At 34.5% G+C, this 26069-nt stretch overlaps 3 protein-coding genes across 5 annotated transcripts; all 3 read left to right on the top strand.

Annotated features, from left to right (window-relative positions):
• Positions 1-918: 918 nt before the first annotated feature.
• On the top strand, positions 919-11313 carry LOC110023376 (probable 3-hydroxybutyryl-CoA dehydrogenase). 2 transcript variants are annotated; one of them, XM_020722767.1, is made up of 5 exons: positions 919-1178; positions 8286-8507; positions 9607-9719; positions 10514-10853; positions 11173-11313. In XM_020722767.1, exons 1-5 carry the CDS (start codon positions 924-926, stop codon positions 11182-11184), a joined length of 942 nt encoding a protein of 313 aa, XP_020578426.1. In that variant the 5' UTR covers positions 919-923; the 3' UTR covers positions 11185-11313. The 2 variants fall into 2 exon arrangements, with proteins under 2 accessions (XP_020578426.1, XP_020578425.1); XM_020722766.1 differs by having other exon boundaries at positions 10514-11313.
• Positions 11314-13954: 2641 nt separating this feature from the next.
• LOC110023377 (phytosulfokine receptor 2) lies at positions 13955-18240 on the top strand. The gene is made up of 2 exons (XM_020722768.1): positions 13955-16834; positions 17440-18240. The coding sequence occupies exons 1-2, from the start codon at positions 14337-14339 to the stop codon at positions 18080-18082; spliced, it is 3141 nt and encodes a 1046-aa protein (XP_020578427.1). The 5' UTR covers positions 13955-14336; the 3' UTR covers positions 18083-18240.
• A 1300-nt stretch (positions 18241-19540) lies between these two features.
• LOC110023441 (ADP,ATP carrier protein 1, mitochondrial-like) lies at positions 19541-24430 on the top strand. 2 transcript variants are annotated; one of them, XM_020722861.1, is made up of 4 exons: positions 19541-19660; positions 22452-22939; positions 23463-23834; positions 23921-24430. In XM_020722861.1, exons 2-4 carry the CDS (start codon positions 22463-22465, stop codon positions 24218-24220), a joined length of 1149 nt encoding a protein of 382 aa, XP_020578520.1. In that variant the 5' UTR covers positions 19541-19660; positions 22452-22462; the 3' UTR covers positions 24221-24430. The 2 variants fall into 2 exon arrangements, with proteins under 2 accessions (XP_020578520.1, XP_020578522.1); XM_020722863.1 differs by lacking the exon at positions 19541-19660 and adding an exon at positions 21335-21436.
• Positions 24431-26069: the final 1639 nt, after the last annotated feature.

Genomic DNA, 26069 nt, shown 5'->3' on the forward strand with positions numbered 1-26069 from the left:
TTTTTAAATATATTTCTCCAAAATAAAAAAAAAATTGAACAATATATACCTTATAATAAACTCAATTGAAAAATATCTTTGATATTTGTCTTATTGTAAAAATTTATTTATTATTTTTTTCAAAAAAAATTACCCGTCATATAATTCCGGATTGTTTATTAAAGTATAGCAGGTTGTTTATCATTAGTTTGAACCAACTTCAAATTTGAACATTTAATTGAACCTGTTTTTAACTTTATGTGAATGTGGTTCAAACCTTCCATTCATTCGTGCAAGCACCATGATAACTTCTTTAGCGAGTCATGCCGCTCCTCATCAGTCCGAGGATGCCTTTTCTAGCAAAAACCTATCCCCATCGGGCTCCCATCATAAAGTCCTCCTCTTTTGTACACAATGCAATTCTTGAAGCGATGGTCTATCACAAACCATCTCCGGCCTCTTCACCAAGCGATGATTTATGATGAAATCCTCTTCTCCATTACAAATTGACAATCAATTTGACATCTACCTCCAATGAGTTCCCACCATGAACTCTGCATCACCACTCTTATGGATAACTTCTCATATCTCGCTTGCGAGATATGAATGCACCGAGCAAGTTTGAACGTATGTTAAACTTAGAACCGATTCAAGCCGAGGTTCACATCAAGGTTCAAATTTATTCCAAATCAATTTTGAATTAATAATTTTAACTAATGTAAAATGATTTGGAATTTACTGTCTAGAAGAAGTATAAAATTAATTTTTTTTTCGAAATAAATATAATTTCAGGCATTGTGCAAAGTTTCCAAAAATATAATTTAATTTGTAAAAGATGATATTACGTACGCAGTTCATTAATCGCAATGTTGTAAATCATAATAAGTTTTGGGGCAGTTTTGAATATTTTAAATTTTTATTAAAGAGAGGTGAGTGGGCCCCGCATGCCGGAGGTTATATCCATCATCATCTCGATAGGAACTGATGAACCTCATCTCCGGCAATCGACGATGACTTATACGCGGGAGATGATCGGAGTGATCGGCGGCGGCCAGATGGGCTCCGGGATCGCTCAGCTCGCCGCCGTCTCTGGTTTCGACGTCCGCCTACATGACTCCGATCCCGTCGCCCTCCACCGGGCTTCGGAGACCATTGGAACCGCCATCCGGAAACTTGTCTCGAAGGGGCAACTCTCTCAGGTCATTTTTTTTCTCTCCACTTCTTACTCCTATTTCCATCATTATGTTCAAAATTTTCTTCCAAATTTGGGATCGAGTTGTGTCGGTGTTCTGACTAGGGTTTTGATTGTGGTTTCAAGTAGTGTGGGATTGTTGGCTGGGTTTTGTTCATTTGATGGGTTTGAATGACTCTGGAGAGGGAACTTTCGGTTGCACTAGATTTGGTTTTTGTTGCGTTATAAGTTCGGCGTAAGGGAGCGGTTATTGAACGAGGTGGTTTTTGTTGCGTGAAAGTAACCTTCTTGCCATCCTTGATGAAATACCTCTTGGTATTAGCGTGGAGATCAGCTTGGCATTAGTTAGAAGGCGGAAGTTGTATCACAGAGGGAGTTCTTCTTGGCTTATTGAGCGATCGTGCCTGTGTGAGCTACACTAATTTTACAATTGTTGTTGATTTGAATCTTTTCAGTTAAGCCACATTAACGCCATTAATTCAAGAGTAGATATGTACTAGGCATGCTGAAACACAAACTAGAAAGGATAACTTGACAAATAAGTACAGATGAATAGTATGAGTATGATCCATTGAAATAAAATAACTTAAAATAGCATTAAGTGGTTTGAACTTGTGCAAGGAACGGTGTAAAATCGTTTCATCAGATTGGCATCTAAAATCAATGCTGAAGGATTAGCAAATGTAAAGCTTAGACTAAGTAATTATAAGTAACAGAAATCAATATTGTGCTACATGATATGTTAAAAAAAAGTTGAACACCTCATGAATCACTAAATGAAAGCTAATAAACAATAAGAAATGAGATAACTGAAACAATGTAAGTGAGATATCAATAATGATGATAATGACGATGATTAGAATATGCAAACCAAAATATATGCCCAATATATGAACTTTTATGAGCTTTGCTCACCTGATAAACTTTATGTATGGTTTCAATAGATTTACTGTTTGCCATGTGTTTATGGTTCAATAAATTGATAGAACTGACATGCTTCTTTACTCCTTGGAGCTATTAGATAGATGCTAGATACAACAACAACAACAACAAAGCCTTAATCCCACTACGTGGGGTCGGCTACATGAAAACTTTTTCTCCATTGCGTCCTATTTAGTGTCATATTTTCATTTAGTTCTAGTAAATTAAGATCATTTTTAATACAATAAGCCCAAGTCTTCCTAGGTCTACCTCTGCCTTTCTTAACACAAGTCGAAAAAAGCCCAAATTAAGATCATTTTTTAGTTAGATGCTAGATGAAGTATAAAATTTGAGTGGTGAGAATCATGTAAATTACATAAAGTATGGAGAATTCATGACCTAATGTAGCTCATGTGGAGGTGTTTTGTTTCCTTCTTAATTAATAAGAAAATTATTTGTACTAGGCACATTTGTATAGACTAATTGAACTATGAATTATTCATATACTCTTTGAGAGTTAAAAAACTACCATTACATGCATTGTTTAGAAAAACCAATTCTTTGAATTAGAGTTTAATGATGACTATACTACTGGTGCTGGATAAACATACAAGCATGCTTTTTTTAAGATAAAATATAGAAATTTCATTAGAAATTTCCTATTTTCATTTTTCACAAATGCATTTGTAATTTTTTGTTGTTTCAATAAGTAGCATGTTCATAATATATTTTTTGTACGTTTATATCGAGTAAAATACCTTTATAAGGCCTAATGATTTGATATCAATTAGTAATTTTTTAAAATGAATTTACCTTCTTTTTGTCTCATTATGATCAATTACATTATCAATATTTTATATAAATATTAATAAATTCCTCATATGATGTTAACATTTTTCTTTCTAGAAAAAAGACTGGTTCTATATTTCAAATGTCTGTAATAAACATTTAAACTTTCTTTATAAAAATCTTAAACACACTCCTATGTCATAACATCGATTGTTCTTATAAAATTTAGTATCAGAAATATCTTTCTATTATTTTTATTAGAGGTGCTTAGCTGCTCAAAAACTTCAATTCAAAATTAATATGCTTTTTGCATTTAAATATCTATATATTTTTTATAATTATAGTTATATCACTGTTTCAAATTCAAATAATTTGAATGAGCGACACAATAAAATTCTTAGATTAAGGTTATTTTTTTATTTTATAAAATTTTAATATGCATATATAAATAAACACACATTTAAAGTCATCTCTAGACGTGATTTTGATAATGATTTTAAGTTTCAATGCTTTTAGTTCAATTATGATGATTTTGAATGAAGATGAATTGAAACCTGCTAATATTTTTTGGGCCGACTAGTTTTGAGTGTTTTTTGCAAAAGTTTCAAAGATTTGCTAAAATTTTGTAGAAACTTAAGCTCTTCTACTGAAATTGATAAATTGTGATTGAAACTTCTCCAAAGCTCAAGTAGTTATGAAATTTATAATAGAATTCCATCATTTAGTTTCTTGTTTTAACTTAAATCTTAAATAAATCATCAGCTTTTTTTTATGTGCTAAAAATATATTGTATAATATTATATAATATAAAAATAATTGAAAACCACCAAATGAGACTAAACATAACACATGATATGAGAAATTTATGATTCCAACAAATATGATGCAGAAGCGATGGCCAACTTCATGATTCTAAAATTCGATTTTAACCATATCTGGCATGTTTAAACATTGAATCGGTAAGAGTTGTCTGGCTGCATATGAGAAGAGGGGTTCCCACCCACCTCCTTCGTCCTCTTGACCATTAGATCATGTTACCCAAACAAGCAGTAGCTGCTTGCTTCCATCATTGCTTAATCCCTCCAGCATATCTTCTTTTTAAAGATCACATCTACGGGATCAGATTGCTACTTGACATCTCTGATTCAACATGATTCATTTAGATCTGAATGAACAGGTGGTCTTGATTAGATATCGGTAGCTTTTGATTCACATTTAGATGAAGCTGACAATTATTATGGACATTGCTAGATTGACTGAAATGTTATAATTGGGAAACTTTTTAGCATCCTTGATGAAGCCAGCTCAGTGTCATCATGGGGGGAGGCGGGGAGCTATCCCACCTCATCTTTGCCTATAGGCTATGCTAGGTAGGAGGCAACCACTAGTTTCCAGCACCACCTCATCCCCTCGACACCTCTTATTCATGACTGGTACTTCTACTAGCTCGAATCGTGAATAATTTTTTTTGAATTTGACATGATTCGTTCATATAGATGTAAATTGTCAGGTGGTCTTGATTATATTTGATTGTGTTAGATGCATATTTAGACGAGGGAGCTAGCAATTAATTGTGAATTTCTAGATTGACTCGAGTGTTATTATTAGGAATCTTCTTAACATTTTGATGAAAGCCAACCTGGTGCCAACATTGGGCAACCTGTTGGTCGGCTTAGCAATAATTATGATGGCCAAATTAGCATCAATTTATGATCTTGGCATTAACAATACATGTTGAGTTGAAATTTGATAGTGAGGCTGAATTGGTATATTAGGAGGTCCTTCATGACGACAAGAATGAAAGCTTACTTAAAGTTTGTGTGGATGATCATTTGGGCTTCAATGAGTGGTGTAACTAGTGAAGATTGGTTTGGCAAGGAGAGGTTAGTCTAGTGTTAGTGAGGAAGACCTTCTCGGTGTTGACAGCAAAAGTTGGACTTTACATTTGTGAGGGATGTCTATAGGACGTTAGAGAGGAAGGTTATCTTGTAATAACAGTTTAATTTGTGCCTTCTTTAGCGGTATAATATCTATGATACTGGAGTCTCCACATATAACCCTTTTGCACTCACTAAAATTTAGTTAACTTTGCTATTAATGGATTATTGGTTGGCTTTAATGCGTGTAGCAAGAATTGGCTTATTTTTTAAGGGTTTTTTTTTAATCTTTTGTGAGTTCTCATTTATGCTCCTTCTTCTCTTTTTAATTCATGTTCCTTTATGCTATAAAATTGTAATGGGATTGGCAACACTTAATGCTTATGTGTATTTCCGCCTTTGTTCATTTATCTCATAAATATGAAGTTGATTCTTTCCATCGCCTTTTTTTAGCATACCTGGAGTTGAGGGACATAATTAGTTGTATTGAAATTATGGCAATATTTTGAGGTTTGTGAAGATTTTGCTATTTCTGTTAGTGGGAGATGCATACTTGTTTGTACCTTTTTGGTTTGTTGTGCCAACTCACGTTTATTTTTCTGGTTAGTTAGATTTGCTTTTTGGCTTTCTAGCTGATTATACCAACTCAACTCTATTTTTGGTTGTTAGGCTAACTTATTTTTCTTTTATTGCATTGGTTGTTATCCATTCTCTCGTGGCATAAGTCGAGGACAATTTATTAGATGTGGACTATATATTGCTTTACGTGTGCATCACATAACGATAAATTATTAATTATTTTTTTATACATAAGACTACTTACATAAATCTACATTCCATAATTTCTCTAAGAGTCTAACAAAATTGTATTGGCCATATGAGGACATTGGGATGGGAAAAAAAAAAGATGCTTTGTTTTTAGCATCCTTGCAGTTAGTGTGGGCTTTAAAAATTTTCATCCCGTCCTCTCTATAGTAAGACTTTTAATTATTTTAAGGGTAAAATTTTTATAAGACGTAATGGACTGTAGATAAGACATCATGCAGAGATTTTGTCTATCATTTTTGCGAAGACATTTTGATCTGAGATTTGAGATTTCCCATATGCGCAAACTTTTATTGTTAATTACGCCTCTCGATAATGAGAGAATTTTCAATTAAGGCTAATTGTTGAGCGCTAAGTATTTAGATTTAGCATATATTAACAACATATTTAAGTTTTTAAATTATGAAATATATCACCATAAGCTTAAATTGAATGGTGGAAGGAATGATGACAAGCTTGATTAAGATCCAATGGTTTTATTGACTCTATTCTATTAAAAATGAGGAGGTAGGCAACCTAATTTTATTTTAGTATGTTTTCCAATAACTTCTTGCACTTTGATTTGTGAATCATAAGGTTCACCTGATATGACATAAAGTCTTTAATTAAGTCATATCGACTTTGATTTGTCTTGAACAAACATCGAAACCATGTCTATGAGATGTCATTGTTGAAATGTATTATTCAGTCATATTTGGTTAACTATCTCGTCTGACTAAGTAAATTAAGGTTCATAATAATGAAGGACAACAAAATCATAGGATCTGTTTTTAGTCATCATTGTTCTCCCAAACATTTGCTCTAAGCTCACAGTATGAATTTGTACAATTTAAAATTAAAATTGCAGGTATTATATGTTGAATAATCAACACCCTAACTATTAGTCTTAATCGTAAATTCTCTCTCATTATCAGGAGGGGTAGTTAACCAACTTGTGTCCATGGGAAACATTGAATCTCATATCAAAAGATTATCACAATTTAAGGGCAAAGAGTAATGCCTTATCTATAACTTAATCCGCAACATAAAAAAACTTTAATCTAAAGGGAAGTTGGGGTGCGAATTTTTGAAGCCCAAGATTATTAGTCCATAATCAACTCCCAATGACTGGATTATGAGGTAGCAATGATGATGATGATGAGTCCCAACTCAACTTTTTTAAAGTTTGGTCCTTCTAGTTCGTTGCCCTTTCAAGTCACTAAACCCAAGGCCCTTTTCAATTTGCTAAGGCATCATCACTCCACAAATTTTTGAACTTAGAGGGAGTGAGCTTATTCAACCAATCTATCTAAAACATGCCCGTTTTCCTATCCATTTTCTTTTTCAATACATCCACATGTTTTATTAGAAATTCATTAGATTTACGATTGCCGAGTTTTTGATCATTTATTTTAAAGACTTTAATGTGTGGCCTAGAGTACATTAGACTAAATGGCAGAACCTGCCTTTTTTCTTTCCGTATACTACTTTTTGCAATATATATGCATAGCTAATATTATATTTAAATCAAAGCTAAGGGATTTAATTGTGGAAATATATTTCATCTATACGGTTCTTCTGCATCATTTTGCCTTTTTTCTTTCCGTATACTACTTTTTGCAATATATTTGCATAGCTAATATTATATTTAAATCAAAGCTAAGGGATTTAATTGTGGAAATATATTTCATGTATACGGTTCTTCTGCATCATTTTGCCTTTTTTCTTTCCGTATACTACTTTTTGCAATATATTTGCATAGCTAATATTATATTTAAATCAAAGCTAAGGGATTTAATTGTGGAAATATATTTCATGTATACGGTTCTTCTGCATCATTTTGATTTCGTGAATTTGGGTTACAGTGGATCTCTTCTCTAGGTAAATAGGAATGGAATTTATTATAATTTTGATTTCCTCTTGGTGAAATTCTAATGGACTTGGATAAATCTTATTTGGTAGTGAGAGAGGATTGCAAAAACATGAAGGACGACCATTAAAATATTCAAACAAAGAGGGAATCATGCAGTGCGGGCATAAATTTTTACTCCGTTGATGGCTGCCGATGCAGTTTACCCTAAATCTAATGGTGCCAATAATAATATTCATGTAGGTTTATCTGAATAGCTCTAGTCAACTTGCATATCGCATAAATATAAATATTCTTATTGGAAATAAACGGTCATGTCTAATATATGAATTATGTTCAGTCAATGAGAAGCTGAAATTTTCTCTGAGCAATTTATGTGGACGTATTTTTCCAATTAAATGTTCTGCGTGCATATTCTATACCAGGTATGTACATTTGATAAATTCCTTTGGTAGATTCTATATTTTAAGAAAAAGGGAAGTTTACATGCATATCACACAATTGTTATGTATTTACATATCTAACGCCCAAAGTTTGATATTTGAACTTATAACACTTTGGATTAATAAACCTATGCATGAAAAGATACATTTCAATTTTAAAGTAGTGATGGTGGTATTTTTCATGTAGATATGAAAGTTTAGGTGTTAGATAAGTAAATATATAAAATTTGTGTGGTATATATTTAAATGTCCCTAAAAATAAATTGCGTTTCTGTGAAGGAGAGATGACATTAGACTCGAATGGCCTGCTTCATATTGTTTGGAAATACCATCTGATTATATAGTTAAGATGTCCAATTAATACGCACTAAAGATCCTTTTTTTTCCACTGTTTTACTTCATTTTTGCAGCCAGCTGGAGCTGATGCCTTTAATCGTCTGACGTGTACATCCAATTTGGAAGATCTTAGGCATGCAGATGTTATAATTGAAGCCATCATCGAGTCCGAAGATATCAAGAAAAAGCTGTTTTCTGATCTTGATAAGTTAGTCAAACCTTCTGCAATTTTGGCATCCAACACTAGCTCAATCTCCATCACTCGCCTTGCTTCAGCAACCAGCCGTCCTGCACAGGTCTGCCTTTCCACCGCCTAGTACATGTTTGCATCTCAAAAATTTATGTAAGCTAATTTTTTTATAAAATGGATTCATTATTGATTTGTTAACTCTTCAAAAGGCCTTAAAGAGTGAAATTAAGATGCCTGGTTTATGGTTTTGCAATTAATATAGTTGTAATAAGCTAATTATTTTTTGAAATTAGTGAAAATTTATAAACGTGGAGATAATGAAACCAGTGAGCTGAATAAAGACTGTATATGAGATATATTATTCTAATATGAGTGAAGTTAATCATAATTAATTGATATGCTTAGAGGATCAAGTTATACTTCAGATATTATGATTTTTAAGTGTGCTTGATTTAGAGTACACTTATCGATATAGATGTTAGTTTAATTTCTAGTTTAATTTTTAAAAAACAACCATAACGTGCTGCACCAATGTTATATTATTAAGAAAATATTAAATACTTGTAAATTTTATAAAGTTGTAATTTGATTTGTCATGCCATACAAATATTAATTTCTGGCTTTGAAAAAGTTATTAAGACCAAATTGAGTGACATAATTGAGAATGTGTAGATGGATGTGTGGTTTAATTGTGTAGGACATATTGAAAGATGATTATATTAATATTTTAAGTGCATTTGCATGCATAACACTCACTTCTTATATATTTACATATCTAACATCTTAACTTTTATATTTGCAGACATAGCACACAAACTTTTAACGTCGCATAAAAAATATCAATTTTTTTAATTTTTAAAAGTTTAATACACCTTTTTATGCATAGGTTTTGTTACATATGTAAATGCATGAGAAATATGTGGTATGTATGTAATTTCTCTAATAATTACTGATGGTAAGGTGTTGCAATATATTTGGGATGCTTTGACTTGTAAAAATGAGGGTAGAAGATACTCCCAAAAGACATGTAAATGAGATGTGAAAGAAAATGATAATCATTGATCACTGTGCTGTGATTTTGCTGAGGCGAACTTTGTTTATGCTGCATGGGGTATGATGGATGTATTTTGTTTATATCTAATAATTTTTGGTTATATCTAAGAATCACAAGATTACTGAAATTAAAACTTGGATGTGTTTTGTAGGTAATAGGCATGCATTTTATGAATCCTCCTCCTATTATGAAGCTGATTGAGATAGTGAGAGGTGCAAACACATCTGAGGAGGTATTCTCAAAAATTAAAGCTTTATCGGAAAGGTAACTTTTGAACCCTGTAATTCTGCTTCATTGTTTTAATTCAACCTAAACCCAACCTTTAATTCATTGTAATTTCATTTCATACAATTACAAATAATGTCTACTCTAGCTTGTTACTGCAGCATTGACAAAGGAACGAGTAATCATCATCATCATCGTTATATCATTGGAAGAATAATGGGGATCTTATGTTAATATCTTATTAAAAAGGGGCATTTACATGCATACCACCTACTTCCTATGTATTTACAAATCTAACAACTAAACTTTACCTTTTACATTTATACCGCCCAAGTCTTTTACATCACAGAAAAAAATCACTATTTTAATTTTAAATGTGAAATAGACTTTTTCATGCATAAGTAAGGTGGCATATATGTAAAAATTGAAGTTTAGGTGTTAGATATGTAAATCCATAGGATTAATCGGTTTGTATGTAAATCTTCTATTAAAAAATGCATCTTGTTCTTGCCTGTTTCTTCTCATTCATTTATATAACTCCAAATTCATAATTAGCTTGCAAATATTTCAAACCTCCTAACACTTAATTTCCTCGATTTGCCTTTGGATGTTTGGTTCCTCCTAGGAGAAAGTTTGTGCTAGTTTGGGCTGTTGAATTTTCTTTGAAATAAGCACGATATATGTTCAACCAATCAAAATTTCTATTCCAACTATCTTAAAACAAATCAACTTTATATAAAACTTTCCTGACCAAACTATCCTGCATATATTGATCCAAATTTTTAGCAATACTCGGTTTTCACCTTGAACCATATAACTCTTTTGTGTTTTAGATTCGGAAAAACGGTTATATGCTCGAACGATTACCCGGGCTTCATTGTGAACCGAATTCTGATGCCTATGATCAATGAGGCATTTTACGCACTATATACCGGTGTAGCGACGAAAGAGGACATCGACACCGGGATGAAGTTGGGAACAAACCATCCAATGGGTCCTCTGCAGCTTGCAGACTTCATTGGATTAGATGTATGTCTCTCAATAATGAAGGTTCTTCATCAAGGACTAGGAGAGAGCAAGTACAGCCCATGCCCTCTTCTGGTTCAGTATGTTGATGCCGGTCGGCTCGGGCGAAAGAAGGGTATTGGGGTCTATTCTTATAGAAACGAAACGGTAAGAACTAAACCGGTATCTTCTCTTTAAAAGTTCAATGGAAGATTTACATGCATCACTCAATTCTTATGTATTTACGTATCTAACACTTAAATTTTTATATATATTCCATTTTACGCATGCAAGAAAGCTTTGGGTGGTATAAAAGTAAAAAATTGAAGTTAAGGTGTTAGATATTTAAATATGTAAGAACTAGGTGCTAATGCATGTGAATGCCCCAAGGACTTTAAGGTAGGTCATATATATGACACCACAAAATTAGGTTTATTCCTTCTAGCATTCAAGCGTATGAATATGATTATTCTGGACCTGCTTGTAGGTAAAATGCTAATAAGCTATAGCTCAACTTGATGAGGAATGCTGGAAATTTATTTGCCTGTAATATATCATTTCCAACTTTCAATACCTTTTTTTCACATGTATTAAGCAGGTGCTACATAATGTTTTTTTTTTGCTTGAACTGAAGCTACTTGAGATTACTTTCATGGGTTTGGTTTGCAGCTGTTATGCATGAAATTTATTCTTATGTATTCAGCTATCTAACATCTACAATTTCATATTTACATGTATAGCACTTAAATTGTTAATGTGACATCAAAAATATCATTATTAAAAACTTTTAAAAAGTAAAATACAAATGTTCATCCGTTCATGCAGATTTTTATGAAACCAGAGTGCTGTAAGTATAAATATCAATTTGTGTTAGATATGTAAATAAATAGGAATTTAATTCCTATTGTAGTGTGTATGTAAGTTTCCCAATATATTTGATGCACCTCCAACAAATTTTCATCAACTGGCAGGGATCGTGAGGCATAGCATAGATCTCGAGGTAATATTTTTATCAAGTAATGTTTAAACCTTGATAAAAAATCATTTAGAACTTTGATTTTAGCAAGCTTACATTCAATCGACAAGCTCAATAGGACAGACCCAATGATATCCAAATTTGCTCAGATTAAATCATTAAATCACTATTAAAAGATTTTCGGACACATTTGGAAGGTCGAACGAATGTTGAATCTAGCAAGCCTATAGTCAAATCGTGTCTTGATAAGACGAATTCAACGAGCCCAAGATCACTCAATTCTGACATCTTTAAGGCACTCAAATGTTCATTAAATGTTCATTAAATGTCATCTGAAAGGAAGCTCTTCGGACCGTCTGATTAAAGTATTTATATTTATGCATTAATAGACCCAGCACACTATAATAGAGCTCCACTTCTCTCATGAGGGAGGAGGAGAGTATGAAATATGAGAAATAGCTTGAAGCTTTAAGGAGATCAAGTTCAGCACCACCACTATTGACCGTCGTCGACCTCCGCTGATTGTTGTTAACTTTTGTCGATTACCGTTGATCACCACTGACTGTCGTTGACTTTCGTCAATCGCAGTTGGTTGTTGTCGACTGCGATTTACAAGTCAACCGTCCACTTTCATCCATTTTTCAAATCCTTAGTCAAATATCAAAATTCAAGGTAATTGTATAAGATTGGCTCATATTGATTTATTTTCCATCCTTCTAAGTTTCTGATAGTTTCTCCAAGCAAATAAACATGTTTTTAGATAAATTATCTTGGTCTTGCAAATCATCATGAAAGTCGATGGCTTTAGAATGATCCTTCACTGTTTATTAGGCTAATAGTGCTTGCCTTTTAATGAAACCCTTCATCTCTCAAAAGCTTTCAACATGCACCATGATTTAATTTAAATTTGATAAAATGTTAATCACTTCATAGTTTGGATTAACAAAAATTAATTACAGTTAATTGGTACTCTATAAAAAAAGATAAATGTAATAAAATATTTTTATTCTTTTATATGGTTTAGATTCATTGAAAGTCAGTAACTACAATTACATTCTTGAGAAGCTAATATTTGTCTATATTCATTTCTTCATTATAACAGTATTATTAAATATCAATTCATTTGTATTTACACATCACCACCTCAAGGCTTTGGTGTCATGAATTTATGCATAAAAATGGATATTTCTTTTACAAAATGTTAGTATTAGTGATATTTTTATGTAATATTAATGAAATTTAAATATTATATATGTGAATACCTAACTATGCAATATGCATATAAATGTCTCATGTTTTTAATGTATTATATGGCCTCTATCAAGATACAAAACTTAAAATTTTTTAATCCTTTTATAAAACTTAAAATTTTTTAATTATAATATTGTTTATTTCAATTATGAATTAGTGAAGAGTGGGTGAGTTGGAAAAAAAACTTACACAACTCCATCCACTCCCCCTCATTAATGCTCATTTAATAAATTGCCAGAGTTGGAAACCTCAAAAGCAGGCAAGTGTAGAAAGAAACCATAAAGAATGAAAAAGAGTAGCAGAGCATGATGCCTCTTTCTCTTGTCCCGTACAAAGTAAGAAACCTCACCCACTCCAATTTGTGGAGCCTGCCATTGTTAAAAAACTACCATTGCTATATTTTTAATAATAAAATACAAATTTTTTATGCATAAGTTAACTGACCTAGATGTGCAAATACATACAAATTTTGGGGTATATCTATAAATATTTCTTATTTTTAAATGTTTTTTAATGCTTTTTATATCTAATCTCTTAAACATATGATCGGATTAGGAGAGTAGATGTTTTAGATTCGACTTGTGTTAAGAAAGACAAAGATAAATCTAGAAAGACTTGGGCTTATTTTTTTAAAAATGATCTTAATTTACTAGAACTAAATGAAAATATAACACTAAATAGGACTTAATGGAGAAAAAAGGTTCATGTTGCCGACCCACGTAGTGAGATTAAGGCTTTATTGTTGTTGTTGTTGTTTATATCTAATCTTGGAGAGAATGAATAAATAAAATATTAATAAAATGATAAATACATTCATTATCCTTTTTTTTTTACTCATATTTCCTTAAAATTAAATCTTCATCCTCTAAATAAAGAGAAACTTAGGCTCCATTTCATTAGGATGGATAAAAATCAAGCTATTTTCAAATAAAAGATTAACTAAAATGAAATTCAAATCAATTTATTTCTTTTTTTACCTAATCTCTCCCTCTCTCTCCTCTGTCTCCGAGGTATGTATTATAGATTTGACCTTTCCAAAAGCACACAGGCGACACTCCAAAGCTGCACTCTTTCTTCTTCTCTCAGTCCACCATAAAAGTATGTAGCATTAAAGTGCATCCGTCCAAAAATGTAAATAGAACCATCTTTCCCAAGCGATATTGAATTTTTATTTAATGCAACTTTGCAAGCGAAGCTTTAAAACTTCCTTTAATGGCGGTTTTGTGTTGGGTCCATGGGAAACTCTTCCTTCATTCACAAGGTGAGCTCTTCTCGGATATATGAGTTCTCAAATCCCCCAACCTTGACCACCTCTCGAACCCCATTACCCATGCAATAAAGAATTCATATTTTGGGCTTTGATGCAATAAAGCCCTCGTCTTTGCCTTCTTCTTCCGCTTTTTTGACCCACCTTCTTCATTTCCATGGATTTCTCTTCTCCTTTGTTCATAAAATATGCGATCTTGGCTTGCGCACTGCTGTTCTCCTGCATTTTTTATGGAGCTTCATCGTCTCCCTGCCACTCCGGCGACCTTGTAGCTCTCCGGAACTTCGCCGGAACCCTAACCAACGGCTCTATTCTCCTCTCCTGGCCCGGCGACGATGCCTGCTGCCTCTGGGATGGAGTATGCTGCTCTCAGGATTCAAATGCGGCCTCCAATCTCAGCAGAGTAACCCACCTTCTTCTCCCAAATCGTGGTCTCGAGGGTTCCATATCTCCTGCCCTCTCCAATCTTGACGAGCTCCTTTCTCTCGACCTATCAAGCAATCTCCTTTCTGGCAGCATTCCGCTGGAACTCTCCCTTCTCCGCCGGCTCAACCATCTTGACCTCAGCCACAATGCTCTTTCTGGACCAGTCACCGCCATCTCCGCCATCAACACTCTTCAATCACTGAAACTCTCTTCCAATTTCTTCAAAGCCTCACTAACTGATCTTGGAGTTGACTTGCTCAATCTTATATATCTAAATATCAGTAACAATTCGTTCTACGGTTCCCTCACTCCCAGCATCTGCATTGGATCAACTTTGATTCAAGTTGCTGACATTTCAATGAATTCCTTCTCCGGCGAACTTGATGGGAATATTTTCTCTAACTGCAGCGCTTCGCTAAAGGAATTGAATTTGGGTTCAAATTTTCTTACAGGTAGCCTCCCCGATTCGCTCTTCGATTTGATTTCATTGCAAATGCTGTCTCTTTCATTCAATAATTTCTCCTGCGGTTTGAGTGAGAGATTAAACAAGCTCTCAGAACTAAGGAGATTGATTATCTCCGGCAATAGATTTTCTGGTGAACTTCCTGACGTGTTTGGAAATCTATCAATGCTTGAGCAGCTCATTGCTGATTCAAATTCATTCTCTGGAGAGCTTCCCAGATCTGTTGGAGATTGTTTCAAACTTAAATATTTGGATTTGAGAAACAATTCATTGACCGGGAGCATTAATATTGATTTCTCTGGCCTGACTTTGCTCACTACTCTTGATCTCGCAAGCAATAATTTTGAGGGCGATCTCCCTTCCAGCCTCTGTAATTGTCAGCAGCTTCGAATTCTTAGCTTCGCAAAAAATAGATTGTCTGGAGAGATTCCTAAAGAGTATGCAAAGCTAGAATCTCTCTCTTTCGTATCACTCTCCAATAACAGCTTCCATGACGTTTCAGGAGCAATGGCAGTATTCCAGAGCTGCAAGAATCTATCAGCACTGATTCTCACCAAGAATTTTCATGGTGAACTCATCCCTGAATTATCCTATGATTTCAGGAATTTGTCGATTCTGGCGCTCGGAAACTGTGCTCTTTTCGGCAAAATACCATTTTGGCTCACAAACTGCATTAACCTGCAGGTCCTTGATTTGTCCTGGAACCATTTGAGCGGAACAATTCCTCCATGGATGGGCCGGTTTGATAGATTGATATACTTGGACATTTCAAACAATTCGCTGAGTGGCAAAATCCCAAAGAGCTTCACAGAGCTGAAGAGCCTTAAACTCATTCATGCTTACATAAATCCAAACTCAATGAGTGAGCCATTATACGTGAAGCATAACCGGAGCGTCGGCGGATTACAGTATAATCAAATATCTGGTTTTCCACCAGCAATATATTTAAATGATAATGAAATTAATGGCACAATTTGGCCTGAATTTGGGCAGCTGAAAGCTCTTCATGTGTTGGATTTGAGCAACAATCATATCACTGGAACTATCCCTGAAACCATTTCGAATATGCAGAACTTGGAAATTTTAGATCTTTCTTCTAATGCTCTCAATGGAACCATTCCTTCTTCTCTGAGCAAGCTCACATTTTTATCAAAGTTTAATGTGGCACATAACAATTTGCATGGAGAAATACCAACTGGAGGCCAATTCTTCAGCTTCTCAAACTCGAGCTTTGAGGGCAATCCAGGACTATGTAGAGCATCTGATCCTTGCATTGAGAGCTCAGTGGGTGTGGGACGAACTCGAGAACTCCCTGCCGGCATTGGTAGCAGGATCGGAAAGAGTACCATACTTGGAATAATTATTAGTGTAGCGATCGGAATTGTGGTGCTCCTGGGTGTCATATTGCTCAACTTGTCAAGCAAAGAGGTTGGCGGCCAGGGGGAGGTTGAAGATGAAGTGGAAGAAGGATCAAGGAGATCTTTTGGTTCAACTTCGAAGATGGTGTTGTTCTTTCAGGGTTCTGATAGTAAGGATTTAACCATTAATGATCTTCTGAGAGCTACAAATGGTTTTGATCAGGCCAACATAATTGGTTGTGGTGGTTTTGGGCTGGTTTACAAGGCTTATCTTCCTGATGGAACAAAGGCTGCAATTAAGAAGCTTACAGGTGATTGTGGGCAGATGGAACGAGAATTTCGTGCCGAGGTAGAAGCTCTTTCGAGAGCCCAACACAAGAATCTTGTATCCTTAAAAGGGTACTGCAGGTAGGGGGTGGTATCTGAGTCAAGTTTGAATGAGCTAGAGTGTTTATTCAGCTCGAAGTATTAGCAAATGGGACAAATTTTTCTTTTTTTATTTGGCTCTTTTGCTTAGTGTTAGTTGCTCACATGTTGAATACTACATTAAAATTTTGGGAAATTTACCCACTATAGCGCATAATTCTTCTGTATTTACATATCTCACATCTAAACTTTCATATTTACATACATATCACTTTGATGCTTTAAACCAATGCATGAAAATGTGTATTTCATTTGTTAAAATTTAATAGCGGTGCTATTTCTGCTGTGATATTAAAAATCTGAGTGTTATGCGGATAAATATGAGAAGGTGCAAGACATTTAAATACATAAGAATTGTATGCTATGTATTTAAATGTCCCTAAAATTTTATATGCATGTATGTATGTATACATGCATATATAAGAGAAAAAGCCCAAATAGTCCAATAGTTTATAGAATATACACATACATTCTTACTTACATATATATATACATTTATAGAGAGAGAGAGAGAGAGAGAGAGAGAGAGAGAGAGAGGAGTTATTTTGAAGCCAAAGAGTAAGATATTTTGACAATTGTAACTGCAGGTATGGTGACGATCGGCTACTCATATACTCCTTCATGGAGAATGGAAGCTTAGACTATTGGCTTCATGAGAGAATGGATGGAGGCTGTCTTCTCTCATGGAAGACAAGGTTGAAGATTGCTCAGGGATCAGCAAGAGGACTGCAATATCTACACAAAGTTTGTCAGCCCAACATCATTCACCGCGACGTGAAATCCAGCAACATTCTACTGGACGAAAGATTCGAAGCTCACTTAGCCGATTTCGGCCTCTCCAGACTCATTCGTCCCCATGACACCCACGTCACCACCGAGCTCGTCGGCACTTTAGGCTATATTCCACCGGAGTACAGCCAGACTCTGATAGCTACTCCTAAAGGTGATGTTTTTAGCTTTGGCGTGGTGATAATGGAGCTTCTGACGGGAAGGAGGCCTGTGGACGTTTGTAAGGGAAAGGGTTGCAGGAATTTGGTTTCATGGGTGTTTCAGATGAGGGGGGAGGGGAAGGTGGAGATGGTGTTTGATGAGACAATGTGGAGGAAGGAAGATGAGGATGAGTTGATGAGGGTGCTGCATATTGCTTTTAGCTGTGTTTCTGCTGATCCAAAGCAAAGGCCTTCCATTGATGAAGTTGTTCTGTTGCTTGATCGAGTTGGGAGTGATTAATGATTTTCTTTTCTTTTGTTGTATTCTATCTTTTTTATTATTATAATTTTTTTTTAATATAGTTGGATGTGTGAATTATTTTAAGGAATTCAAAGGGTTGGAGATGAGAATTTGGAGGAATTTGTGGGTATGAAGTATTTTAAAAATTGATTGATTTAATGTCATCCCTACATCTCTTTTTTAAGGGGTATTTATCTGGATGCCACCAAACTTCTATTTAAATTTTACTTTTTTTTATATCTATACCACTCAAATCTATCTTTGCATCTAATTAATGTCAATCAGAATGGACGGAAATTACGTTGTTAAATTAGGAGTTTTTTATAATTAGGAGCTTCCTTATTTAGATTATTTTTAATATCTTTATCATGATTTATTTCCCTTTTAGCTGAATATTTAGATTAGAAATATTCATTATTAAGTTATCTAAAATAGATTATATAGAATATTTTGTACCTAAAATAGATTGTAAGATCATTATTTATTGGAATGAAAGCAAAGGGAAAAGGCAATCGAGCTTACTTAGAATTCAATATATTTGATTTTTAAAAAATTTATGCTCAAAATCAAAAATTACATAAATACCGACAATTTTTATGTGATTATATATCTAACATTTTGATACTTGTAAGAAAAGTCGTAGCAGATTATCGTATTAATGCGGTACAATGATTCAAGACACACTCAAAAGAGAAAAAAATAACTAGTAATTACACAATAAGTTTTTTTTTTTTTTTTTTTTTTTTTTTTTGCGGAAAACCCATAACGAGAAAAAAAAACATGAGGTCTATCCCAAATGAAAAATTCTTTATAAATTGGATATTACATGTACAGTTCCTCGTCTCACTTCTTACTACGTTGGGCGTGGTTGGCGGGTTTGACTGTGATCGATGTAGGCCGGTGGGTGGTGGTGGATGACAACTAGTAGTGGTCGATGGTAGTTAGTGATGGTCAAAAGTGGTCGATAATGATCAACGATGATCGAAGACGGTTGGTGGTAGTCGATAGTGATCTGCGGTGATTGACGGAGATCAGCGGTCGTCTTAAATTTAAAATAATAATATTTTTTATGTGAAAAGATTTAGATAATATAAATGTAAAAAAAATAAAGTTTAGAAGATTAGAGATGTAAATAGATAAGAATTGGGTGGTAAGTTTCCTTTAAATGATTTTGATCCCTCTTTGCAAAAATAACAGAAATATCAAAATGAATAAATTAAGAATAACAACTTATTCTCCGAAAATTTCTGAATTTGCTGGCTAGCTGCTATTATTAGTGGTTCAAAACGAAGAAAACTTGACCGTTAATTCGGATTTTTTTTTTGGCCAAAATGCAGCAGCGTCTGATCTGTATGGGTTCTCAAATCGACGGTCCTCGCAGCACCACGAGTTGTGCAAAATTCAACATCTTAAGGGCGTTTTAGTCATTCGGATATTACATATATGCCGCGCGAGTTAGGGCTTCTGACCCAATTCTTCTCCATCAATCTTGGCGGCTATAAGAGCATCCTATTTGCACGAGAGGGGAGAAGGAGAAGGAAGAGGTGAGGAGCGCCGTTGACAAGCGGCCTTCTCTTGGTGAGTTTATTCGTGCAACCATGCTTTCTCCCTTCTTCCGATCTTTCTCTTATGTTTCTTTGTTTTTTTTGTTTTTTTTTTCTTTTGATTCAACCGCTTAAAAGATTCGTCTTTTTAGATTTACCTGCAGTATTAGTAGATCTGGGAATTTTATAATTTACGGTTGTTTGACGTTTGGTGCTACTTAGATTGAGTAATTTTGATCATCCAGGCTTTCCTTTTTGTTAACTTGCTATGTTTCTTATAGATCTGAAGTCTTCTGTAGTTTTGTGATGTTCTGGATGTATTTTTTCTAGGGGATTCTGGATTATTTGGCGGATAATAATATAGTTTGTATTAATTCGAGATTTCCTTTAGACATTATGCATCAGATCTGCTCCGTTGTGGTTGTATTATGAGCTTATCAAGCTCGATCTACTGGCATATTGTGATCTGTTACCTCTATTGTTGGCTGTAGTAGATAAGAGAATATAAATCATGGTTTTTTTAATTTCAATTTTGGTTGAAGCTACGATTTTCCATGTTTATTCCATCAATAACTTCGTTTGCAAAATATTCTCCTGGGGAGGGGGCGATAAGTTTTTATGTCTTGGGTCATGTATGCAGCGTCTCCTTACCTTGAGAAAGCTATTGTTGTGATTGTGTGGTTGCGTTAAATTCATACTGGTTATAAGCTTCCACCACCTAAGAGCCTAAGAATACCATGTATGTGAGATTCCCTACTAGCTGGTGCTGCAACTGATAACAATTTTCAATCACGGTTTCATATGTTATCCGAAAATGGTGAGAATTGTGTGTCCTATTGTCCCAGGTCCCTTCTTGCGACAACAATTACTAAGTTTAGTGTAGTTTTTCATCTTTGTTGCATACTTTCTATCTTTGTAGACTTTTTCTACTATTGTTTATACCAAGTATTAATTTTTGTTACACTTCATTATACTAAATATTAGCATATTGTAAAGTAAATATAAAATAAAAATAAATAATGCACTTAGCATGAACGTGAAACTATTAGAGTTATCTCATTTTCTTGTTTTGTATGAATTTGATATACTTTGATCAAAATGCCATTGAACTTTCTAAATGACCACTTGTAGAACAATGGCATAAGGATCATTTGATCAATCACTTGCTGGTCTGAATCATTCATGACTGGTAAATGGAATCGTAAAAAAAAACTATATTAAAACATGTGTGCTGCCACATGGATTTGTGCTTCCACTCGTTCACCGTAATGAATCATGTCCGCTTGATGTAATTTCTCCGGTTATTTATTTATTTATATCTTTAGAAAGTGTTCTTGGTTGCTCTTTTAGATTTTGGATGAGTTTATGGGAGAAATTGGGCACTGGTGAAAGATACTCTTTAGCCACTTGGATCCTTATTAGAGCCTGTCTTTTGAACTTTGGAGGTAATTGGTTATACTTTTAGATTTTGGATAAGTTTATTGAAGAAGGACACAGGTGAAAGGTAAATCATTAGCCACTTGGATCCTTATTTGAGCCTATGTTTTGAACTTTGGAGGTAATGGGTAGTCATACATATTTGCCTGAATACTGGATATATTAACATTGAATAAAATTTAAATGAACATTCATATGTTGTAAACTTATTTGGTGGGATGAAATTGGCAGGAGGAAGCGGCTCGGACCATAACTTGTTAAAGAAGTTATTGGAAGATTTAGTTAATCTATAAGACATTGTTATGCCCTTATGGTATCAAAAGCATTTTGTTGACAGTGTGAATGGTTTAAAAAGAGCTGGACTCCTAGAAAGGTGATCTTGTGCTTTTAAAGCATTCTTAGTTCAAGGTGATGCGTTTTGGTTTCAAAGTGAATTTAGCATCTATTTTTTGTTGAACCTTTTGAGATTCTTAGATGTATGATATTCTTTGTATTTATCAGCTTGAGTTTTGGAAGTTATTTTTTCTTTTTTTTTGTTATTCTTAATTAAATTAAGAATTCATCTGTAATAAACTCTTTTGAGGGGGTTTTAAGTAAATCCAGTTTGGTCACTCTTATGCGTTCTTGTAGCTTTTTTTCTTTTTGGTACTTCTGGAGCTGTGTTTACAGACTTCATAGGATAATATTACATTTCTGGTGATTTTATTTGCTCGTAACAGAAGATTTTGTTGAATTTTATGGACATATTATAATTGATATGATACTAATACATAAATTACTGTTGATGGCTTTAATTTTATGATTGATTTCTATTCTGTTGGTGGAATAAGCTGTGTATGATCGATTAACTGTATGCATATCTCAGCCAAGAAATCATATGCAGCAAAATTCTTACAGAGTGTTTATGGCAAAACAATTCCTAGTGTGCACTAAAGTATTCTGTTTTTGTTTCAACGATATTATATATATAGTATGCTTTGGTGCCTTTGACCTAAAACTTCTTTGCCAATTATCAACCAAATGATAGTTTGATATTATTTTCTAATTGAAGAACAGCATTTTAAATTTGTTGTAAATTTTCTATGAAGTGTTTGTCTTTTGACAACGGTTGCTGGTTAATGGTGTTTGTTTGGTCTACATCTTCAGGGCATATTATTTCGTCTTATTAGACTTCTTTAAAAAAAAGTTCTGCCTGTGTGGTAGAAGCTCACGTGATTCTATTCCCTGTTCTCTTATCTGTAAATTCCATTTCTTTTTTCCATTTTTACATCGTTGTATGTGTGCGCTCCTATGTTTTTGCATGTTTCTATGCCTCTTCGCTTCTGCTTTGCGGTTATTGCAATTTCCTTGTTTATTTTTATTGCTAACCACTGGTAGGCCCTGTGCAGGTCGGTTAAATATGGAAGACCAGCTAAGATATCCATCTGTGCTACAGAAATTGAATGGACAATCTTACTTCGTTTCTAAGCTTGCCCCTCGTTCCCCTGTTAGGAATAGCAGCGTTCACAAATTCCCTCATACCTATGGCAATGCAGCACTGCAGATCCCAATCATGCAAAATTATCACGGAAGCATCCCACCCATCACTCCATCCTTTTCTGTCGTTGCTTCTGCACCAAAGGAAGCTGGCGCTACTGGATTCCTTATTGATTTCCTCATGGGAGGAGTCTCTGCTGCCGTCTCAAAAACAGCTGCAGCTCCCATTGAGCGTGTCAAGCTATTGATCCAAAACCAGGATGAGATGATCAAGGCCGGTCGTCTCTCTGAGCCCTACAAAGGCATCGGCGATTGTTTCGCCCGAACAATGAAAGACGAAGGTGTTGTTGCTCTTTGGCGAGGCAACACCGCCAATGTCATCCGTTACTTCCCCACGCAGGTTTATCTCTATAACATGTTTTTTGGGCTCTAAACGAGCATGCTCAGGCTTGTGTTCGGCTGGTATGAAATTTGTTTGTTGGAATTAAAAAAATTATTAAAAAATTAAATTTTTAAGTAAAAATATATCTAGAGTTCTTTGAGGAAAAAAAATTATTGCTTTAATAAGTTATTTAATATAACATTCATGATTTATTAATTTTATATGTATGTATGAATGTATGTATGCATGTATGCATGTATGCATGCATATATCTATATATATTTGTTTAATTAATTTGGGCCAAAACGATAACACGATCGAACAAATATTTGTTTGTGTTTAGCTCGGTTACAAATCAAGCTCAAAAAGTTTGTTTTTGTTCCGCTCGCCTAATGAATGAATCAAACACTGATACTTAACAAGCCACTTCGTGAGCAAGCTATGTTGAAAGCTTTACATGCATTTTGTCCTGATTGTTTACTTTTTTTATACCACCTTTTTTGGTTCTCTCATCTAAACAAAATCTCATCTTTTTGTGCAGGCTTTGAATTTTGCCTTCAAGGATTACTTCAAAAAGATGTTTAACTTTAAGAAGGACAAGGATGGCTATTGGAAATGGTTCGCAGGCAACTTGGCTTCTGGTGGACTCGCCGGTGCTTCCTCACTTATGTTTGTGTACTCTCTGGACTATGCACGAACCCGTCTGGCTAATGATGCCAAAGCTGCCAAGAAAGGAGGTGAAAGGCAGTTCAATGGTCTCGTTGATGTTTACAGGAAGACCATTCAATCTGATGGCGTGGTCGGACTCTATCGTGGCTTCAACATCTCTTGTGTCGGCATCATAGTGTACCGCGGACTCTACTTCGGAATGTATGATTCCTTGAAACCAGTGGTTTTGGTTGGCGCCTTACAGGTTTGTTGGATTAAATTATATGTACTATCAATAGTTTAGTATTTTTATAACATCATTATAATATTTCTTATTGGAATTCTTTGCAGGACAACTTCTTCGCAAGTTTCTTGCTTGGATGGGGTATTACAATTGGTGCGGGTCTTGCCTCGTATCCGATCGACACTGTTCGTAGAAGAATGATGATGACGTCCGGCGAAGCCGTCAAGTACAAGGGCTCGTTGGATGCGTTCAAGCAGATTTTGAAGAACGAGGGCACCAAATCTCTATTCAAGGGGGCCGGCGCCAATATTCTGCGTGCTGTTGCGGGTGCTGGTGTGCTTGCCGGTTATGATAAGCTTCAGGTGTTGGTCTTTGGAAAGAAGTATGGTTCCGGTGGTGGGGGCTAATGCTTTCAGAGCTTTTTTTTTGGATTCATGAGATTGAGTTATTGATGATGATGATGATGATGATGATGAACACATAATGGTAGGATTTTATTATCTGCGCTTTTTTAATTTTCAATCTTCCTTCAGAATAATTCTTGCAACTGATTAGCCAAAATTTTCCCTTGGGGTTTTTCTTGGGGTTAATGGAGTGGCTTTGAACTTTGTTCTTGATGTTTTTTTGTTTTTTGTTTTTTTTTTTTTTTTTTTTTGAACCGAGATAAGAATGGTCTTCAATGTTTGAGAATTATCTTTTTGTGTGTTTTAGATATCTGCAAACATTATATTTCGAGGAATGCCTCCTTCAAATTATTTGATAATATATATATAAACATTGGTGTCTATTTAAGTTCAAGTGATGTGTTTGATTGTTTTGTGGTTGCAAGTTTTGAGTGGTGCTAAAATTTCTGGTAAATTTTTGACATTGCATTAAAAATTTCATTATCAGTAATTTTAAAAAAAGTGCAATGTATCTTTCCATGCCTTGATTTTTAATACTGGGTTATAAATGTAAATACCAAACTTTAGGTGTTAGGTATGTCAAAACATAAGAATGGTGTGGTATGCATGTAAATTTCCCATTTACATTGATGCTGCTTCTTTTTATCAGCATCCGGTGGTTGTCATTTTTTGTGTTTGACGATGTAAACTGTTCTTGTGTTTATATCTGAGTTCTTTTACATCTAATTAGATTAAAAAGGAGTTGGAGAGATCAGTTTCAGTTCTTGTTATGGTTTGAGTACATTTAGAATGTTAACTTTTATTATGTGTTTGAAAATATTTAGAATATTATTTAGTAATGATGTTTGATTTCTATGGACTCCCGTTGCATTGCTGATACTCGAGTCTGATATAATTTTGGTTGCTAGTATGTCTTTTAGGATTATTCATAGACTTTTAACACGTTCTTCATATGGATGTCCATATACCATGTGACATCTATGAAGGACATTTTGACTTGGCACTCCTTTTTAGTCCTCCAACTCAACCTAAACCCTAGTTACTTAATGGTGGTGGCTTTCTTGCGGCATTCAAAGCTCTACCATCACTTGATGTTGTCGAATCACTTTGTGCTCTGACAACTTTTTGTTCATTATTGATAAAATCGGTTCTAGTACTCCATTGTTGTTATTGTGGTCTTTAGCCCCATTATTGTTGGCTTGCTCCTTCGTGGTTAGTGGCTCTACTGAAAAGCTTAGAGGTTTTTTGGGATCAATTTTTATCTTTTATTTTTGAAAACAAAAAAAAAAAATATGAAACAAACTTATAATTAGTGAACATGTTTTTGGTTTGATTATCTATTTTTTGTTTTATTTCTATTTTTTTTATTTTGTTGGGATAGCACCTCTATTTTTAAATTACTTAAAAAGAAAAAGATATATTTTTGACTATTTTTAAAAGGCTAAACAACTCGAAGTCTGCATGTCGCCAGCCTCTGCCCGTGCCTGCCACCTGCCTATAGCTTATTGCTGCCCCCCTGTCGGTGCTGCAGCATGCCGTTGGCCCTAACCCATCGCCACAGCTGGGTGCTGCCCCCACCCATCTCATGTTTCGTGCAGGGTGGAGCAAGAAAGATGGCATATACATCATGGGCAGCAGGGTTTAATATTAGAACGTATGTGAACCCCAAACACTCCCTAACCTCCAGGTAGATGTCTAATGTAGTGATGTGCCGTAAAATTAATCGGTTGGTGAGTATGTTTTGCATCGCATGCCTCATTGCTAGTAGCCCAATTGTCATAGTTATGGTGATGTGAAACCACATTTGCCAATCTATATCAATTCGTCATTTTGAGAGTATATTAGTCGGAAA

The sequence above is a fragment of the Phalaenopsis equestris genome, unplaced genomic scaffold (genome assembly GCF_001263595.1).
Source record: "Phalaenopsis equestris unplaced genomic scaffold, ASM126359v1 Scaffold000224, whole genome shotgun sequence".
NCBI classification, from domain to species: Eukaryota; Viridiplantae; Streptophyta; class Magnoliopsida; order Asparagales; family Orchidaceae; genus Phalaenopsis; species Phalaenopsis equestris.

Bases quoted from the DNA above. Each gene is read 5' to 3' on its own strand.
- LOC110023376 (XM_020722766.1), top strand. From the start codon at position 924: ATGCCGGAGGTTATATCCATCATCATCTCGATAGGAACTGATGAACCT. The intron at 8,508-9,606 runs GTCTGCCTTTCC...TGTGTTTTGTAG, and splicing joins CAACCAGCCGTCCTGCACAG to GTAATAGGCATGCATTTTAT. The intron at 9,720-10,513 runs GTAACTTTTGAA...TTTGTGTTTTAG, and splicing joins ATTAAAGCTTTATCGGAAAG to ATTCGGAAAAACGGTTATAT.
- LOC110023377 (XM_020722768.1), top strand. From the start codon at position 14,337: ATGGATTTCTCTTCTCCTTTGTTCATAAAATATGCGATCTTGGCTTGC. The intron at 16,835-17,439 runs GTAGGGGGTGGT...TTGTAACTGCAG, and splicing joins TCCTTAAAAGGGTACTGCAG to GTATGGTGACGATCGGCTAC.
- LOC110023441 (XM_020722861.1), top strand. From the start codon at position 22,463: ATGGAAGACCAGCTAAGATATCCATCTGTGCTACAGAAATTGAATGGA. The intron at 22,940-23,462 runs GTTTATCTCTAT...CTTTTTGTGCAG, and splicing joins TCCGTTACTTCCCCACGCAG to GCTTTGAATTTTGCCTTCAA. The intron at 23,835-23,920 runs GTTTGTTGGATT...AATTCTTTGCAG, and splicing joins TTTTGGTTGGCGCCTTACAG to GACAACTTCTTCGCAAGTTT.